This window comes from Psammomys obesus, unplaced genomic scaffold, assembly GCF_907164565.1.
Source record: "Psammomys obesus unplaced genomic scaffold, mPsaObe1.curated_primary_1811, whole genome shotgun sequence".
NCBI lineage: Eukaryota > Metazoa > Chordata > Mammalia > Rodentia > Muridae > Psammomys > Psammomys obesus.
Window position 1 is genome coordinate 14,223,018 of NW_026596117.1, and position 21,593 is coordinate 14,244,610.

Below are 21,593 nucleotides of genomic sequence, written 5' to 3' on the forward strand. Positions count from 1 at the left end.
GAGGGGAGGCAGCCTTACCAGGTCAAAGAGGAAGACAATGCAGCCAGTCCTGATGAGACCTGATGGGCTAGGGCCAAATGGAAGTGGGGGAGGTCCTACCCTATCAGTGGACTGGGGAAGGGGTATGGGAAGAGAAGAGGGAGGGAAGGAGGGAGGAGGATACAGATGGGATACAAAATGAATAAACTGTAATAAATAAAAAATAAATTTAAAAAATAAAAATAAATTTGAGCAAGTAAATATTAATAAGTAAAAAATAAAAATAAAAACAACCTCAAAAAAGCATATAAGAACTATTCAGCTCTAATCCTTGAGAGGATTCATTATGTAAGCACAGATTGCAAAAAGGCACTGATAACATTCAGAACTAACTCACCCTTCCTATGAAAGGGGTATTCGTTGACTTCAGTGGGTACATTTTAGAACTATTTCATAAAAAACCTCATTTCTGTGCCAAGTGATGTATTTTCAGGGATTATGCGCCATATTTCTGGTAAAAGCTGTTGATTAAAAAGATGTGCGAGTTCTTTTTTTCAGACTCGGATTCTGCAGTCGATGTCTTAGAGCAAAAATGGCAGACCCGTGATTAAGTGTTTGTCTGAGTGGGGGGGGGGGGGGGCGGTGTTTTTGTTGAATCTGAAGACTTACTATCATCTGTAGGTTCTTCCAGAGTTCACCCCAGGCGGGAAGCACAGCGCTTTGCTGTTTAGACAAGGGCATAAATCAAGGCTCTGAGTTCCTTTGACAGCATATTGACTTCTACCTATACTATCAAAAACATATGTGCACGTATTTAATGAACAGTACAAATCAGAACTCATTATGCCCTCTAATCCTTGCCAAATGCAGGGTTGAGACATCTGGCATTTGGGGATAAGTTTAGGGGGATGTGAACTTCCCTGTCTCCGAGCTCCATAGGCTCTAACCCTACAGAACATGAGCTAGTCTGGAAATCCATGTCTTGATCTATTTGATTGGCAGAGTGTCTTTATGGGGTTAGCTGTAAACTGATTTTGTTGTTGTTGTTGTTGTTGTTTTAATATTTCAAAGCTAATCAAAAGAAATTCATTTGGAGAATGTTTCTATATTTGGGGCGAGACCACAGTTAGAGATGCCATCTACTTTGTGACCTAGTCATCTCTAGGATGGGCTTATGTTGTCATTGCTTCCCGAGGCTTACTCTCTGGGAAAGAGATGCTTTCTTCAGAATGGCTCCCTTATTCACATGAAACTTGAAAGCTCTGTGTTTGATGCAGCTGAAAGTCCTGCCCAGGTTGCTGCTCTCATGCTTATTACCCCTTGATAAGCAGCTCATGATAGTCACAAGGTTTTAAAGATTGGCATATAACTTGCTTATCATAAAATTCACTCTTTTCCTACTATTGCATTGCTTTCACTGTATTTACAAAGCTGCAGAATCAGTACTGTCCAATTCCAAAATCCTCTTATTAGCCTCCCTCCACTCTAACCCCACCCTAAAAACACATGGCTGTTAGTAGCCAGATTTCATTTATTTCTCTTCCAGAACTTGATGACTACTAATCCATTTTTTTTCATCTGTGGATTTTTTCACAGAGAAAATTTCCCATAAGCAGAATTATAAAATATCTGCTTTTGGGTCTGACTTTTTCCATTTAGCATACTGTTTTCAGGTTCATCCCCATTGTTGATTTATGTTGCTGCAAGAGTCATCTGTAAGCTTTTTCATGAACACACATTTTCAAATTTCTTGGGTAGTAAATACTTAGAACTAGAATTACAATATCAAATTATATTTAATTTGTGTAAAGAGCTGCCAAACTCTTTTCCAAAGGGGCCATATCATCTTATACTCCCACCACTAAAGCATGAGTTATAACTCCTTTATATCCTTGTCTTTTTCTGATAGCTAGGCTAGTGGCAATGGGATAATATTTTTACTGTGATACTTATTTGCATTTCCATAAGGGCTAATGATGTCAAACACATTCTTTTTAATTTAGTCGTTCATTTCTACTCTAGGATCCCAGAAAAGGCAGAACTCTTTATCCTTAAGGATTCATTTATTTCCATTTTGTGTGTAATAATGTTTGTTTGCTTATATGTGTATGTACCATGTGTGTGCGTGGTGCCTCTGGAAGCCAGAAGAGGGCATCTGATCCCTGGAATTGAAGTTAACAGATAGTTGCGAGCCATCATGTAGGTGCTGGGAACTGAGCTGGGGTCCTCTGCAAAAACAACACGTGCTCTTTACCACCGAGCCATCTCTCCAGCCCTATAGTTCTTTTTTATTAGTTAATTATCTGAAAAATGTTGCATATATATAATTTATTTTTATCACATTCACTGTATTAGCTTCTTTTGTGTTTACTAACTGAGGGAAACCACCCTACATAACATAATCCATGTTTTTTTTTTTTTTACTTCTTGAAAAAAAAATGACTACAGTAATGAATAGATGTTTTCACTTCTAAGGAGAAGCTACATGAAGCAGGCCCATGGAATGCCATGACCTTCACATAGAAGCTTTGGAGCATTTCTGGTAATCTTATGTTGTATGCATAGGGAATTAATTTCTTAAACAACCCTAAGAGGTTAGTGCTTAAACATCTAGGTGAAAAGAAAATCTAGAATGCAATGTGTGTCTTTATACTATTTCCTAGAACATTATATTTTTGGCAAAAGAGAATAATTTTCCTGAAAAGGTACCCATGGGAAAAAGATTTTTTTTGTTTGTTTAAGTCCTTCCATGAGATTACTTGGTATCAGCTTTGAAAAACAAAAGAAAAATATTCCTGTTGTCATAAGAACATATGTTTCTGACCACTAATGGTAATCTCTGCCAAGAATTTGGATATCTATTAGCAAACTGAATTTTAAAGTGTGTCAGTTGAATAATTTATGAAATAAATGGAAACTTCTCAGTGAGGTAGAGAAAGTCTCCATTATTAACTGCAATGGAACAAGGCAGGATTTTAAGTTAATCAGATTTGTTCTCTCTCAGATTACATTTGGTTGTAAACAACTTATCCTTAAAAAGACATTCCCGCCAGTGGTTATCAACTGAAAACCAGCTTCCCCAAGTTCTTCAGAACCATGTACTGTCCAGAGCCAGTTTTTACCCTTCTAGTCTTGACCCCAGTAATAACAGAACCAGTTGTGAACCATGAAATTCAGGAACAGGAATGACCTTAGTTCACACAAATCTCCTAAGCTATCAGATTCCCAGGCCATTCCAATAGTTAGAGCATTGACTGGGACATGAATGTGAATGAAACTAGGCAAATAAGAGTGTGGTACAACCTGAGTGGCCTTCAGCGCTTGGCCCAAGAGGACTTGAGTTGTTGCTAATAAAAGTTGTTACACAGCAGCTTCCTTTTGAAATGGCACCGGGAAACTCCTAGTGATGGCTGAATTTCTGATCTTAGGTCTTCTTCGTTTTATCCCTTAAAAATTATCTTCAATTCAGGAGTGATATATTACCTTCATCTCAAAACTATTTGTCTGTTCTTATTATATTAAAATATGGATAGAAAATTCAGTTCTCTTATTCTAGCATTTTATAAAATGCCAATTCCTGTTACACTCTACCCATCTTCAAGCATTCTCTACTTCTTCGCTAAATATTAGGCACACTGATCTGATTCCTGATGTTCTAACACTCCACATTCCTTCTAATGAGGGCAACTTTCGCTCTCTGGCCCTTCTGCCTGGAATTCTGATCACTAAACCTTCACCTAAGTCTGTAAGCCTGTCATCATTCACGTCTCAGCTCCTACGCGGATGAGCCAGAGATGTTTTTGGACTGAAACAGCCTTCACATCACTACATTGCTTCATTTCATCTGTTTTGAAGCCCTTTGCCAGTACCTCAAGCAACTTTTGAAAACAAGCATTAATCTGTTTCTCTCACCAAAATGGTGTCTGTTAATTTCTTGTTTTGATTTCTAGCTCACCTTTTAAACTTCTTTGTTATCCATTTTAACATCTACTTGACTATGTCAGTTATTTAAATTCTCTTGAAGTAACATTCGTTTTTCAGTTTCAGGCCATCTGATGGCTAGCAGTACTTGTTTGAACACTATTGGTTAAACCATTTTATGAACATAAGGCAAGTGTAATTTTAATGCCCTCCTTTAACCTTTTTACATTACTCAAAAGCCAACATACAAAGGACTATGTAGATTCCTAATTCCAGGGTTCAGTAATCTCTTGAAATAAAATATTACAATTAATGTCCCTGGAAGCGGAGAAAACATTTATCTGCATTACCCTTCTCCTTTGGAACACACAACCCTTGCTTTTCATGAACTTGTTTCACTTTCCATTTATCCCTGGAAGACAGATGAGTGCTAACATCTTTGAACATGACCTTCTCTTCTTGGCTGAGGTGAATGTGCATTAATCAAAAATAGATGAAAGTACCTCACTCCCAAGTTCTTGTGAGTGGCGAGGAGATACTTAAAATTCTTCAAGAAGATGCATTTCAGTTGGACCTGGGGGAAACTGCTTTTGTTTTTGGTCACAATGTTGATTGAATGCTTAGTTTATTGCTATTAGGAAGCCAGTCTCCTGTCTTGTAGGAGAGTCAGCCAAGGAGAAGAAAAGCACTCCTCCATCCTCTCCCCTCCCTCGCTGCAGAAGGAAATGGAGATGAGAGATGCAGGGCCTTGAGGTTGTGTAGCTCCCCAGCACCAACTGTTTGATAGAGGAGTGCATCCCTTTATAGGCTGAGCCCACCTCTATTCTTTGACACTGTGAACTTGAAATTATCTTTAAACTTAATTATGTTTAACTTTAAAGTATCTCTTTACCTAGAGATACTTGAATGTTGGTACTTGAATCAAGTTGTGTTTTAAAAGCATTTTCTATGCTTCCAAAAGCCTCAAAAGACTGGAGAAAATGACATCTAACAAAATGAGGCACTTTCGTTAGAGAGTCAAATTCAACTCTTGTTCACAGCCTCCTGAAGAAGAAAAAATGGCATTGAAACAGAAACTGGTAATCTCTAACCTTACACAGCAATAAAAATAAGCTGAAAAGCGATAGCATTTTCTTTAAAACCAAAATCAAGGTGCTCTCAATAAAATGCTTGAGTATCTATCTGTTAAAAAGTAAAAGTGATGCCCCAAAAGGTGTTTTCTAAGTTACCAAAAATGACATGAGATTTACCCTTCAAAAAATCCAGAAAGACAAAGACTATATTTACATAAAAATATAACTTATCGCTTGGCACAACTTACTTGGTTTGGTAAAACTGAGTTTTATTATCAAGTGACATTTTAATTTATAATGTTTATAGTGTATTGCTGTTTACAACTTAAATATTGTTTAAACACTGTTGTTAATGTTCTAATAATGTTAATATTGATAGTTATGATCAAGTAAAAATTTCACATCACTTATAATTTGACTTTTCATACTGAAATGGATGTTTTTAATATTGTGAACTTTGACAACTGTAATTTAATGCTGTAAAGTAATACCTCTCCTCTCATTCCTTAAAAATGGTTTTTAAGGAATTTGTACTTATAGACTGTGCCCAATATAATTCTTATATCCCACCTCTGAAGTAGACAGATAGATTGTAAGATAAGAAAGTTGTACATTTTCAGTTGGAACTTCACTAAAAATGTATTTTTTTAATTATGACTTTACTAAGAATATAGCCTCAGACTTCGTGCTCCACTTCAAATATTTATACTGAAGAGAGTTGTGCAAATGTAAGCTGAGCTGTCTAAACAGACAAATGGCTCAGTGGTAGTGTTCATTCACATTTGTCTGAAACCCATTAAAGCCATTCTGTGAAAACCTTAACTCATTCTTCAGTTTGATAAGTAGCTTAACCAGCCTTCAATTATTTATCTTGTAACAGGCTCAGAGTCAGGTGCTACCTTAAATTTTATCTACAAAACAGGACTCAAATAAGGATAATGATATGATAGGGTCCAAGAAAAGACTTCGGAAGCTGGATTCTAAGTATTCTCATAGAAATGTTCCACATTCTGAAGAGGGTACTTGGAGGGGGTGGAAATGAGCCTGTTTCCTACACAAGCTTATGTACTTCAACATGTATTTCTCTCAAGCACTGTGAATAAACACTGGGGTTCTTCTTCCCCAGCAACAGACACACAACAGTTCATTGTCCTGTGGGGATGTGTAAGCTCTTGCTGCTCTCATGATGTCTAGATACAGGGCCCCTGTCTTTTGGAGACCTGTGCTTATCTACATGTTTAATGTAAGCAAGCGCAGTTATAACAGGGTCATGGGGTGCCTTGTATTTGGACCAAAGCCAAAGGATAAGGATGGAGCCAGAATGGGCAGAGTTGCCTAGTGATCTGCTGGCAGTTCCTTTCAGGATGGAACTGGGGTGTATAGCTAAGCAGTCAAATTCTTGACTACTGTCATGAGACCTGGGGTCAATGCCTGCACCAAAACAATACAAAATGTCATTCATCAGGAAGTTTCAGAGCCCCGAGTAAATTTGGCCATCTCAGTTCAACAACGGGAAAAATCACAAATTTTGTGTATGTCTTTTGCAACTACATGAATCCCAAGAAGCACATTCGTTTGTACGGTTGCCTTGCTTTCTACAGGGGATTGATTTTCGAGCCTCGGTTCTGTGGGTACTTAAATACCTTTGTAGAAATGATGTAGTATTTGCATACCACCTAGGCGTGTCCTTCTACATAGTTACATTATCTCTGGATTACTAATAATACCTTATTTATCAGTGTAAATCCTGTATAAAAACTTCCTTCAGGAGTGGTATGGCTGGATCTTGGGGAAGCGCTATTCCTAGTTGTCTGAGATAGCGCCAGATTGATTTCCAGAGTAATTGTACAAGTTTATATTCCCACCAGCAGTGGAGGAGGGTTCCTCTTTCTCCACAACCTCTCCAGCATGTGTTGTCACTTGAGTTTTTGATCTTGGCCATTCTCATGGGTGTAAGGTGAAATCTCAGGGTTGTTTTGATTTGCATTTCCCTAATGGCTAATGAGGCTGAACATTTCTTTAAGTGCTTTTCTGCCATTCAATATTCCTCTACAGAGAATTCTCTCTTTAGCTCTGTTCCCCATTTTTTAAGTGGATTACTTGGTTTGCTGCTTTTCAGCTTGTTTAGTTCTTTATATATACTGGATGTGAGTCCTCTGTCAGATAAAGGGTTGGTGAAGATTCTTCCCCAATCTGTAGGCAGTCGCTTTGTTTTGATGACAGTGTCCTTTGCTTTACAGAAGCTTTTCAGTTTCATGAGGTCCCATTTATTGATTGTTGCTCTTAGAGCCTGTGCTGTTGGTGTTCTGTTCAGGAAGTTTTCTCCTGTACCAATGAGTTCTAGGGTATTCCCCACTTTTTTCTTCTAGCCAATTTAATGTGTCTGGTTTTATGTTGAGGTCTTTGATCCACTTGGACTTCAGTTTTGTGCAGGGTGATAAGTATGGATCTATTTTCATTTTTCTACATGTAGACATCCAGTTGGACCAGCACCATTTGTTGAAGATGCTATCTTTTTTCCATTGTATGGTTTTGGCATCTTTGTCAAAGATCAGGTGTCCATAAGTGTGTGGGTTTATTTCTGGGTATCCAAAAGAGGCTCAAGTACACAAAAAGGACATTTTCTCAACCATGTTTGTAGCAGCTTTATTTGTAATAGCCAGAAGCTGGAAACAACCCATATGCCCCTCAACTGAAGAATGGATGCAGAAACTGTGGTACATCTATACAATGGAATATTACTCAGCAATGAAAAATAAGGAAATCATGAAATTTGCAGGTAAATGGTGGGACCTGGAAAGGATCATCCTGAGTGAGTTGTCCCAGAAGCAAAAAGACACACACGGTATATACTCACTCATATAGACATACAACATAGGACAAACCCAGTAAAATCTGTGCATCTAAAGAAACTAAGCAAGAGAGAGGACCCTAACTAAAACGGTCAATCCCCATCCTGAAAGGCAAAGAGGATGGACATCAGAAGAAGAAGAAAACAGGAAACAACCTAGGAACCTTCTATAGAGGGCTTCTGAAAGCCAGAAGAAGAAAACAGGAAACAACCTCGGAACCTACCACAGAGGGCCTCTGCCCTGCAGAAGATCAAAGCAGATGCTGAGCCTGATGGCCAACTGTTGGGCAGCGTGAATGGAATTTTATGTAAGAAGTGGGAAATAGTAAGAGCTGGAGAGGACAGGGTCTCCACAAGGAGAGCAACAGAACAAGAAAATTTGAACACAGGGAACTTCCCAGAGACTCATACTCCAACCAAGGACTATTCATGGAGATAACCTAGAACCCCTGCACAGATGTAGCCCATGGCAGTTCAGTGTCCAAGTGGGTTACATAGTAATAGGAAGAGGGACTGCCTCTGACATAATCTGATTGGCCTGCTCTCTGCTCCCCCTGAGGGGGGAGCAGCCTTACCAGGCCACAGTAGAGGACAATCCAGCCACCTTTGATGAGAACTGATAGACTAAGATCAGAAAGGAGAGGAGAACCTCCCCTATCAGTGGACTTGGGGAGTGGCATGCATGCAGAAAGGGGAGGGAGGGTGGGATTGGGAGGGGAGGAGGGAGGGGCTTATGGGGGGGATACAAAATGAATAAAGTGTAATTAATAAAAAATTAAAAGAAAAAAAAACTTTCTTCAGGAATAATGTCAGAAGCATACAGGTGCACTCTTCACTTCCTGGATATTTCTCTTCCTCCAGCGGGTGCTTCTCAGACACTGAGGACAGCCGTGGTATTTTTATGCTCAGAGCAGAGAGGCTTGTTTGGCCCTTTCTTCTCTACAAGTCCCTTTCCCCTGTTTATGTCTTTTTGTTTGGTTTTGTGACGTGCTGTTTTTAATCAGAGCCACCTGTGTGGCCATGGGTTTGGGCATACTCACTGGAGCCTGGCAGACTCCTCCATGTGTACACAGCTGAAAACAACAACTGCCTCTCCCCCCGGAATCCAAGAGGGATCGTGATCGCGAGGGCCAGAGCATGGCCAGAAGATCGCACTTCACAGACCTTCTCCCTGTCTGCTGCCCCTTCCATTCTTTCCAGCCCCTCTTCTGTAACCCTCCCTGGATCCCAAATGTCCAGCTTAGAGCTGACCATTCAGCTGTGAGAACCTAGAACAGCTACGAGTCTCTGTTCACTGCCAAAAGACACTCGTGTGGTTGGGGGTTCGAGAAGCATTTTAGACCCGCAAGTTCTTGATATAGACCCATATATTCAGTTACTGTTTGAAAGGAAATTCATAACATCAACCATACATTTAAAATGATGTTCAATGATATTATTTTTCCGCATCTATGACAAACTGTTTGGGATGGTAACTTTTGCTTTTCTGCTAAAATAGTAAGAAAATTTTTTGAACCAATATAATATACATGAATAGTAAATTCAATAAATAACACACACACACACACACACACACACACACACACACACACACCACTGTGCAGTTTCAGAAGAATGCTGCATGTCCTGAGGAGGCTGTGTGATTTTCACTGTGTAAGAAATGGTACTCTGGGGATTGAGTTACCAGCTCTGACATCTGCTCACTGGTGACTGAAGGCCAGCTATTTATGCTTTTTTTTTTTTCTTTTCATTTCGATTTTTCATGTCAAAAATGGGAAGTAATAATAAAGGCACAGCGTTCTTGAGAGGGTTACATAAGGTAAAACAACTTGATCTTTAGTATTTGCCACGTAAAATGGTTCTCACACATCAGCAAACCAACAATGCAGAAAATACATTGAGGCTAAAAGAAGAGGATGCTATTCATGATAGACTAAAAAGTCTTGACACAGGTGCTCAAAGGTCACTTACAATTTTTTTTTGTCTCTATCAATCTGAAATGGAATGAAATATTTTTCTTTTTGTGCTGTTTTACAGGCACACTTACATATTTTATGCTTATTGTTTTTTAAATTAAAATATAATTTCATTATTATCCCCTTTCCTCCCTCCACCCTCTCCTATGTCCCACCTTGCTCCCTCTCAAAATCATTGCTTCTTTATTCTTTATTTTCTGTACATATATCCATGCGTGTATGTGTGTGCATGCACACATATGCCTAAATATATAAGAGCAACCTGTAATTTCCTTTAGTGTTACTTGTATGCCTGTGATTTGAGCAATGATCTGCTGACCTGCTGATACTGGATTATCAATTGCAGGTCTCATCCCTGGAGAGGGCTATTTTTCTTGTTCTCAGCATTTCTTGATTGCCTGTAATTCTATGTCTGGAGGTGGATCCCATGAGATTTCCCTCTCCTGTGCTAGGTTGTCTATTGGTGGTATGCTTTTTGCAGTCTAGTTTAGGCAGCCACGTTGTTGAGGGATCATGGGTGAAGCTTCGCTGTCATTTGGAGGAGACAGTATCTCACAGCACTTTCGTGGTCCTCTGGCTATTGCCTTCTTTTTGTCCCTTCTTCTGTGATGTTCTCTAAGCTTTAGATGCAGAAGTTGTATTATAGATTCATCACTTCTGGCTAGGCATCCCACAAACCACTCTTTCTCTGTATTTTGGTCAGTTGTACCTTCTGTAATGATGTCCATCTGCTGCAAAAAGAAGCTTCTTTGATGAGGGGTGAGAGCTATGTGGGCATAATGACAGATATCTAGAATACAGTTAGGGATTGTGAAGTTTAGTAACATGGTAGTAGGAGAGCCATGACTTCAATAGCCCCAGGAGACTGGCTAGGTTTCCAGTAGGAGGCGTGGGTTTTCCTCCTGTTGAGTGGACCTTAAATCCGATTAGAGAGCTGTTGGTTACCACTGAGACATGGGTGACACTATTGCTCCTTTAAGGAACCACTCTAATCATTATTTGGTGCATAGATGTTACAGCCGTGTGCAACTTCATTGTTTTCCTCCCTTAGAACTTGCATAGCTAGTCGTCAAAGAGGAGGCTTTTGGGTGGGAACCACTCAGATCCTCCACATCCCATGTTTGAAGTTTATTGTGTCTTCAGCAACAGGGTCTTGCTTTCAAGCTCCGGGAGGCAACCAAGGGCAACAGCAAAAGCCTATATTGGTTTGGGAGTCTCTTGGACAAGTCTGACCAACAAGTTCGAAAAGAGTTTCTTATGCTTGGTACTGAGATCTTTCTTAGATAGTTTAAGGCTTTTACAGGTGAGTATTGCCAGCACAAGTGGGATAATTTCATTTGAACTATTTATGTACGCATAAATATAAATATATGTTTAAATATATGTGTAAATATACATATTTGTATAGACATGTGTATATATAGATTTATAGCTATTGTATGTAATTTGGGTGAACAAATAATAATGTGATTCCTTTTGGCTTTTTTAGACCTCCTTAATGTTATTCTACCCTCCTCCCTCCCTTCCCTTCTGTGTTGAACTCTATCTCCCCAACCAGTTAACACTCATCTTACTCATTTCCTTCTTCAAATCACATATATCTTTCTATTTCCCTGTTTATTGGTCCCTTATTCTTTCGCTCTTTCTGAAGTCACCTAGGTTATATACTCACACCTGAAGATTTGGAGCTAGGAACTGCAGATGAGAGAGAACTTGTAATGTTTGTTTATCTGAGTATGGGCTACTTCACTGAATATAGTATTTTTTAATTCCATCTATGTACTGGCAAATTTCATTATTTCATTTTTCTCATAAAATTATTTCATAGTTCTGGTGACTCATACTTGTAACCCCAGCTCTTGAAAGGCTAAGGCAGTAATATCACCATGAGTTCAAGGCATCTTGACATTCCTAGTGAGTTCTAGCTTGGCTTGGACTACATAGTGAAGCCCCATCTTAAAATACGTTTGCATCTTTAAATATATGAAAAATAAAACATATGGAATAAACTACATTAATGTATATATTGAGAAAGGATATCAAATATCTAAAATACATAAGGAACTTAATCAATGATATCATTAAAAAAATTACAGAAAAAATGATAAAAAATGGACTAAGGGCTTGAATTGACATTTTTCAATTTAAGACCTAGAAATAGCCAAAAGTAACAAGAAAGGCTGTTCAATATTGATTGTGGGAAATTCAGTTAAAATCATAGTGACAAACACTTCATATATGTTGAAAGAGTATTTATTAAAAAACACTTCAAAATACCACTGAATATTTAGAGAAAGAAAAGTATATATTCTTGGTAGAATATACTCTATTTTCCCACAAACAAACAAAAAAATCTGACATGATTTATTTGCAAACCCATGTCTTGGTGTATATGCACTGGGAATGAAATCAGTATCTCTGATTCAAGAGTTATTGGCATTCTCAGGTTAATTAACATGGTGTTTGCGGTAGCCAATATATGGCAACAGCTTTTGTATCTATGGATAGAATGGATAAAGAAAACAGGGGACATGCGTCCGTGCACATGCACACACACAGTAGGACAGCATTCAGCTTTAAGAACTCAAGCAAATCGAGTCAACATGGATAATACTGGATAAACTGCATGCTCTGTGAAATCAGCCAGGCTCAGAATGGCAAGGTCTCACTGACATGCAGACTCTGAAAGGATCACCTCCTACGCTGGACAGTAGAATGGTAGACTGACAGGAACCAGGGACCAGACAGTGGGGACCAGACGGATGATTTGTCACTTGTATGGATGAACGAATGATCATGTCTGGAGGACAGTGTGACGACTCAACCGTGCTTTGTTCTGTGTAGTGGAAATTCACTAGGATTGTTCGCCCTCACCACAGAAGGGTGTGAAAGACATTTTATGATGGAAATGTCCGTGAGTGCATCACATTGCATGCCTTAAACATAAACATCTTTTAATAAAAGGCTATCGAAATGTATCTGGAAAGGGGGAGGTAAGAAAACTTGAAATCATGCCCATGCTCAAACTCTGTTGGGACTAGAATGGTGTTGATTCGCTGGCTGTGGTTAATAGTGAGCTCTGTGGAGTCACTGTTTAGTCATGAGCCCCGTGGGTTCACTATGTTTATGCATGAACCCTGTAAATTCACTATGGTTCATCAGGAAACCTATGGATTCACTGACTCTGTTTGGTAGTGAGCCGTGGACTCCCTGTATTTAGTAATGAGCCCTGTGGATTCTCTATGTTTAATAGTGAGTCCCATGGTTTCACTGACTCTGTTTAGTAGTGAACCTTAGGACAGAGTTACCGGTGCTGAAGAAGTTAGTTCTGTATACAAGGAACGTCTAAAACTAATTTTTATAATAGCACTCCCTTCTGCCTAATGATGAGTTTTTCAGATTTTCCATTTAATGTAACTGGGTGCAAGCTAAAATAATGGCTTTTCTTGTTGGAAGCTTGTGAATGAATGATGTGCAGCACAGTGTGTTGTATTCTGTGGGGCCTTTCCCCAAGATAACTAATGGGCCTGGTTCTTTTCCTAACTCCCTCCCCCTTTGCTAATCACTCTCCAGACAAAGCCCCCCCTCCCCTGCAGAATACATTTCTTTTCTTCAAATACTGATTTGCAATGTGACATATTTTTTAACAAATGAGTCCTAAATGATGATCGTGCCTGTTCAAAGATACTTTGACTATTTACCCAGCATTTGCCTTATATCAGAGAACCGTCTGGGACGGAGCTGACCCACGGACCGGAAGGCCAGCACTGGCTGGGGCTGCATTCCGGCGGGGAGAATCTCAATGGGACCACCTTGCAGGAGCTGCTGGTGCCCAGGTAAGAACGACGACCGCACAGCGCACAGCAGCACGTGTGCGCACCTTGGGGGGCAAGGGCTGATCATGGGCTGATCTGTTTTTAATATGAAAACGCTCAGGTTTGCCACACCAGTGAATAACTTCCACAGAACGCCTGTTAATCTCTACATTTCAACAGTAGCATCCTCTTGATAGACAGGATTAGTTTTTATTTTGACAAATCTCATTTATCAGATTCAGTCACAACCACAGGAAATATTATGTTAGGAAAAAGACTCAAGAGCTAATCTCTTGTCTCTTAAATGTCTTGTTTTGAGACGAACCCTCATATCTGCAGTTCCTACAAATATTACCTAGGACTAGTTAACAGGGGACTAGTTAAGTAAAGGTACTGAAAAGTCAGAGTGTAAGAAAATAATGAACACAAAGTAAAACCAAAGGCCGGTAACTCTGAAAGTCTTCTCTTCTTAAATGATGACAGAGTGAACAGGTCTCTCTCCTTGATGGATGGGCTAGAAGAGGATAGTGAGTGAAAAAAATGCATTCTCTTTTCATGGATTTGTTTTCATCTATGCCTCTGGGAGTGTGTTAAGTATATGAGCAAGGGTGAAGGTGCTGTCTCATAAGGCCAGAGGGTGTCGGGTTCCCAGAATTCTGAGTGACGGGCCTCCTGCTGTAAATTCTGAGTGTAGAATGCAGGCCCTCAACAAGAGTATTACATGCTCTTAGCTGCTGGGCCACCTCTCCAGCCTCCTCCTTTTAAAGGATATATGTGTTGTGTGTGTGTGTGTGTGTGTGTGTTTTAATAAGAGCATTTTTGTGGTCCTGAGACTCAAAGCGAAGGCTTCATACATGCTAGGCAAGCACTCTACAACTGAGCTGTATTCCCAGCCCAGGGAATGAAAATTTCCCCAAGTTTTTATTGACTCTTCGTGAGTTTCACATCATGAGCCTCAGACCCGCTCATCTCTCCATCTCCTCGTATCCGCCCTCCGCCCTTGCAACCTCCCCACCAAAAGACAATGAAAAGCAAGCAAACCAAACTAAACTAATAAACAAAACAAGGCATAGAAAACATCTCGTCAAGGTAGTGTGTTGCCGTGTGTCCATAGCATGCCCGTCTGTCCACATCTTCACTTGCAGCGGTTCATTGCAGTGTGTCATTAGCCTGGTTCTCTTCCTCTGGTTTCTACGATATCATCAATATTGGATCCTCACTGGACTCCTCCTGGTTGTCCTGCTGTTTCCCTGACTCATGGAGATCCTGCAGCTTTGGTTCAGCAGACTGGCCCTGTCACATACTCCAAGAGTTCACAGATGATATAGTTTTGGATGGGCCAACTCAAAAGCCCTGGGTCTGGGCCTGCGTGGTAGCTGAGCTGGCTCTTCCTCATCCACACCACCAGGGTGAGCTCTCCAGTACTGCGCTGGCTAGCCTGCCCAATGCTGCCACCGGCAGGGGCAGGGGCAGCTTTCCCACTCTCATGCCCTTGGGGCTGGCTCACCTGCACCAGAGCCAGCTCCACTGTGTTGCCCAGGCGAGGTGCAGGGCCTGCTCTCCCAAATGCTGCAGCTGGTGAGGGACAGGCCCTGCTCTCATGACCTCAGGGCCAACATCCGGAAGGCATCACCTCCATACCTATGCCATCTTATGGCAGAAGAGTGGCATGGTCAGCTCTCCCCTGCTCATGCCCTCAAGGTTGGCTCCCCTGCATCCCTGCTAGCAGGGCCAGCTCCACTGTGCTGCCCAGGCGAGGTGCAGGGCCCGCTCTCCCAAGTGCTGCCGCTGGTGAGGGGTTGGGCCATCTCTCCCAAGTACCAGAGCCAATGAGGGGTGGGGGCCGTTCTGCACAGCCCCTGGACATCTATACGGTCCCAGGTGGCTTCCCAGATCACAGACATCCCCGTGGTCTCTAGTGGCAATATAGACAGCAGCACTGAGCCCTGTCATTACACAGCCACGGACTCAGACATGGCCCTCAGCTGCAGGGAGGCTGGGACTCCACCAGGGCTCAGCTAGTGGGGCTGGCTACCCATAACAGACTATTCCTCTCCTTCCTCGTGTCTCCAGTTCCATCTCTCTTCACAATACTCAAACTGTCCTGCTTCTCCTTCTCTCCCATCCATCCACCACATACTTATACATTTTAGCGGCTCCTGCTGCGGGTGGGCCACTCAGCTGGTGGGCCTATGGATGTCCTCCGCTGTCCATGCTGCACGGCACGGCGGCTCGCAGACCTCTGTGTGTGGCGGGAAGGTCTCTGTATGTCTTTCCCCTCCCATGACGCATGGGCCTCTGTGTGTCCTCTGCTGGCCAAGCCACATGGGCCTCTGTCCTCTGTGAGTGTCTACACACAGCAGGCAAGTCTCTGCAGGAAAGAATTCTTTGTTTGTTTGTTTGTTTTGTTTTTTCGAGACAGATTTCTCTGTGTAGCCTTGGCTGTCCTGGACTCACTTTGCAGACGAGGCCGGCCTCAAATTTAGAGAGATCTACCTGCCTCTGCCTCCCCATAAACTGGGATTACAGGCGTGTGCCATCGCAACAGGCAGGAAAGGATTCTTATTAGACGCTTATTACATTACAGGTATTAGCCACATTGTCTTGTATAGATTGACCCATCGATCCTTTACAATAAACTCCTGAATTATAATTATCTTATTCTAACAGCTGAAGAAGCTAAGGGTTAGATTTAAGACTATTTAAACAACCATCTCTAATGCCACAGCCTACAGATGGTAAGTAATGGTAAACTCAAGCTAAATTTATCTGACTCCAAAATTTAAGGTAGATCATGTCTTAAGAACTACAAAGAGGAAAAGAAAAGGTGACTCTTCACCCCCCAGAAATCCTCCACTATCAGTGGACTGGTGAACGGGCACTGGGGAAGATGGGGAGTGAGGGTTGGATTGGGAGTGGACAAGGGTGAGGCTATAGCTGTGAAACAAAGTGAATAAATTGTAATAAATAAAAAATTATATTAAAAAATCACAAAGTATTGCACACTGGTAAAAACGTTAAATTAAAATTTTTAAATAAAATAATTTTAAAAAAAAGAAAATCTCAAGATTTCATTACTGCTCAAACTCAGTCCTCAAATTTCTGAATACTCTGTCAAATGACATACTTTCTCTAAGCCAGTGACCCAAACCTTTCAATACAACGATGTTCCTCTAAGCTGGGTATGGAGAAAGCCCTTTAGGTCAAATAAATGAATAAATAATCATTCCACTTTGGAGATTTGTAAGCATGGCTCACTAACTAAATAAGATATTGTGTAACAAGTTTGCTACAAAGAGTGGGGTGGGCAATCCTTACGAGTCTCTACCCCAAAGCCATAATTTCAAAAATGTGATAATTAGATTCACAACTAATTTTTGAATGTCATTTTCATACCAGGCCCAGGGCTAGTCTCAAAAGGGGTATGGAAGTAAAGGAAAGAAAGATTTGATGCCAAGGAACTTAGATCATTTGAATACATTCAGAGATTAGAAGGCAGCACAAAACATAATTTCAGATCTCAAGGCTACTTAGGCTTAGATATACAGCTCAGTTGATAAAGTGCCTGCTGTCTAAGCATGAAGACCCAAGTCATTTGAGTAAGTTCAAGCCCACTTTCTCCTGTCATCAATTCCTGTGTTCACAGTTTAACCTTGACAGTTTGGACAGGATTTTTTTTTTCTAGTCTAAGTGCCCTATTCCTTTATCTTCTATATAAAACTTTAAAGGAATATCTTATTTCCCTCCGTCTATAGCTCAAGGTTTGTTCGGCAGGGTACATCTCTGACCTGCTCATCCCTCACCATAGATTCTGAGTATTAACTAAGATGATGTAAGAAGCTTCAGGATAAGAACTTCTCTTTCCGCAAAACTGAAACAAGTAGTGTGTGTGCTCCCAGTGTGGGCTCTGAGCACGCCGTGCCCTGAGAAGTCTTGCAGTAAGACAGTTGTGCTCAGAGAATATGGACTCCCCTGACAGTAGACCCTGTGTTGCTTGACTTTGATAACATGCTTCAGATAAACAGTAAGCATGGAACTTAACGTTCTAACATTTTATGTTTCCCAACCTAGGCAGTCCTGCCCAAGCAGAAGTAAGATTTCCCTTCTGTGTACTAAGCAAGGTGAGACTGGTGGTGTATCATGGGATATGGCATTTTACTGTGCTGGCTCCTGGGAGACAGGATCACTGATACATGACAACCAGAGCTCAGCATCTATTTGGGTTTGGTGATGAATCATGGACTATGACTTCTGCTCCTTGCTAGACTGTGGTCGACGCCCTGCTGCCCGAATGAACAAGAGGATCCTTGGAGGTCGGACTAGTCGTCCTGGGAGGTGGCCATGGCAGTGCTCTTTGCAGAGTGAGCCCAGTGGACATATCTGTGGCTGTGTCCTCATTGCCAAGAAGTGGGTTCTGACAGTTGCCCACTGCTTTGAGGGGTAAGCGGCACACTTTCATTTTACTTCTCTCCGGGTATTCCCATTTGTTGCCTGGGAATTCTCAGTGGTGTATGGAACTTTTTGGAGTCGTTTCAACACAAATATCACAGACATTCTATTTCCCACAAATTCTCTGTGGAACTCTCTCTAGCCTTTCTCATCTTCCACTCACTGATGTGGCCAATAACTACACTAGGTGACTAGGACGTATAGAGGGAGGAAAGTGAAGACGTTCAGAAGACTGATTTCTCAACCACCGCAGTTCAGCCTCTGTTCTGGACATCTTATGAATATATATGGAAATTATTTGTTTGGAAGCTCCATGAGTCTCAAATGAGCAACTAGCTTGTAGTTTGGTAGGTAGAACTAAAGGTACAATGTTTGTGTTAGGTTTCTCAAAACTCCAGAACCAAGTCTTTGTCCTAACAATAGGTTACCCACAGATTTGCATGTGCAGGAAGTGAGATAGTCTATTTAAAGCCTTAGGAACCATGCTTGGCAGCAACTAGCAAGACTGATGAAAGTGTACATCTCTTAAAAAAATATTTCTGCAAGCATGCCTTGTGCATTTCCCCCTGGCATTACGGTCTGAGTATACTCCCATTTTGCCAGCATTATTCATTCCTTCCCACCCTTCCTCTTGCCCTTCCTCTTGCTTCCTTATCATCCTGAAGGTAACCCCTGTTACGGCCCAAAGAACATTTCTCCATGGCTCTAAGCACATCCAGTTATGCACATGGTGTCACTCTTGATTTTTACAATTTAAAATCACACTTTGTACACCATTAATGCCTTTCACTTTTAGCAATATAGCATGGGCATCCCTCTAGGTCAGTTCTTGTAGCACTAATACATTATTTTTGGAAGCTGAGTACTATCTGTATAGACTTGCCATGAATTTTTCTACTGGTCTTCAGTTGATGAACATTTGAGATAGTTTCAACTTGCTGTTATTATAACAATACTAGGGAAGAAAGCCCTTCTCTAGTCTCCTATGGGTGCTACTGCTTCTAAAGAAGGCTGAGAACACACTCAGTTCCATGTGGGATTATGGACATGGACAGGTTTGCTCCTTGGGAAGTTTAGTAGGGAGACAGATCTTTTTTTTTTTTAGTATTTCTTTAATTTTTTTTGCGATTATAATATAGTTACATCATTTTCCCTCCCTTTTCTCTTTCTAGATGCACTCATGTACCACCTGTGCTCTCTTGAATTCATGGCTTTTTTTCCTTTAGTTGTCATCATACTTACAGATGTATAGTCCTAAATATATAAATACAATTCGCTCAGTCTGCAATGCTGCTTGTGTTTATTGTTTTCAGTGCTGACAGTTTAATATTGCATAACCAGGTGGTGTGCTCTTCCCCGGGTGAGAAGATTTCTCCCACTCACTGCATTCCTTAGTTGCCCAGAGTTTCCTGTTTAGGACTGAGGTCTCCTGAGCTTCTCCCACTCTCATCCATGGCAGCACGTTTATTAGGGTTGTCAGTATTCAGGTCATGTGTAGTCAGCCATATTAGTGAATCTCCATCGGTGTTACTTCTCTCACATTTCTGGGAGGCACAATCTCATACAAAACACCCTGGCCCTCTGGCTCTTACAATCTTTCTGGCCCCTCTTCTGCAGTGATCCCTGAACCTCAGGTGAATGAGTTGTGTTGTAGATGTACCTATCAGTTGAGAGTGGGTCCCACATCTCTACTTTGGTTGGTTGAAGTTTTCTATAATGGACCCTGTCTGTTGCGAAGGGATGTTTCCTTCATATGTTGTAAGAAATAAACTTATTGAGAATGTAGTTAGGGATTATGCTGGTACAGAAAAGTGGTGGTTGTAAGTTTTCCTACCCATGACTTCACTAGTCCTAGCTAGTCGGCTAGGTTTCCAGGACCAGGAATAATTTTCTTCTTGTTGGATGGGTCTTAGGACCAACTAGACAGCTGTTGAGTGCTGCTACAGTGTGTGTTCTACTACTTCACCTTGGAGTTATTGTCCCACACTGGTTATTGTTGTGGGGCACAGGTGGGTAGCACTGTTGATTGCTTCTCTTCCTTAGTAGCTTGCATGTCACTTTCTGATACTTTAAACACTATTCTTTCAGGTCAGATCTAGCTCGGAGGCCTCTGGGTGTGTCTGAAGGGCATGGTCCTCCACCTCGAGGGGTTACCAAGAGCAATAGCAATAGATTATGATGTTTGGGGAGCCTCTTGACAATCCCAACCAACAAAGGGGACAGACATTTAAACATGTATTCAAATATGTAGCAAATGATGATAAATTAAAAACATGATAAAACTTGATCTCTACTGGGGGAAAATAGTATGAAAATATCAACCAACACCTTCTGTTGGGAATTTTCGTATGTGAGAGCCAGAATGGTTGGAAGGGTCTCTAGAGTTTGTCTAAAATCACACTGAGATGTTCTCGGGACCAGATGTTTCCAGGTGTCTTTCTCAGTTCTGATTTGTAGCCCGCACTAAGCAGAAGATTATGCTGGCAAAGCAGATTCATCAAAAGTGATCACCTAAATAAACCCACAGCTCTTTAAGGGACTGACACTCCCAATGTGCTCATTAATTCAAATTTATGGGCTGCTCTTGTCACATGTGGTATCAACGTTTTCTCTTGCACTGGGGTACCTATACAGTAAGGAAGGGGGCTTGTAAGAAGGAATAAGTATGTTTTTCTAATTCATGACATAGAAATGGTACCAAAGACCTTGAAGAAATTTTGTAGAATCCAAAATTTAACAGTGGTGTCAAGAGGACCCTGCTCATCCATTACGAGGTTAGAAATTGCCTAACTTCAAACAAGTCCTTGTTTGACTGTGTACCCAGGACCTAATTTTGTTTTATGGTCTCACCAGTGGCACTGCAGGCTTTTCAGAACTTTTAATTGTAAGTCATCTTCTCTGCTGGGGCCATCAATTGCTGCAATTATTGGGATTTACTTCATACCCTGATTCTATCCTTTGGCAAGGCATAACATGATCCATCTGTGACCTTTTCATCCTGTCTCTCTTAATTAGATTGGTGGGAAAGAAAAGACAATTTGTTTTGTATTTCCACGGAGGAGTATTTAAAAACACCAAATAAAAATCAAAACCATGAGATACTAAGTTGACCAGCTAGAGCTCCACATTCCCCTATACCAATTCAGCTTCAGAGGTTCTAAGGAGGAAAAGGCTTTGACATGCAGTGGTAATGTAACAGGCAAATTCCCTCCCTTCCTTCACGCTTGAAGGACTGAAGGATGAACTTCTTGGACCAGCCCACAGTGAGTAATGATCAAAGCTTTTAATTCCCTTCCAGAAAGCTTGCATGGAAAGCTGTCATCCTGACCACAACCTTTAACCCCATCGTGTCACCAGTGTCTTGATTTTTACAGCACCAGGTGGTCCAGAATTTTGGCTGTGTGCCTGCATTTCTGCCCGAATTACCTAGCTTCCTTTCCCTCCCCCCAACTTTTACAGTCCTTTAGGTGCATCACAGCTGTTCTTTGACCTTCCAACGATCTCATCCCTGGACCTTTCTGTCAGGTGA

General features: G+C 41.1%; 1 protein-coding gene across 2 annotated transcripts in view; it reads left to right on the top strand.

Moving 5' to 3' along the window:
• The window catches only part of Corin (corin, serine peptidase), a 208,065-nt gene that overhangs the window by 173,307 nt on the left and 13,165 nt on the right, over window positions 1-21,593 (top strand). For both annotated transcript variants that reach the window (XM_055629339.1, XM_055629338.1), the window contains exons 17-19: window positions 13,523-13,636; window positions 17,687-17,736; window positions 17,881-18,055. In XM_055629339.1, coding sequence (XP_055485314.1) covers window positions 13,523-13,636; window positions 17,687-17,736; window positions 17,881-18,055 — 339 coding nt within the window. The remainder of the gene's footprint in view (window positions 1-13,522; window positions 13,637-17,686; window positions 17,737-17,880; window positions 18,056-21,593) is intronic.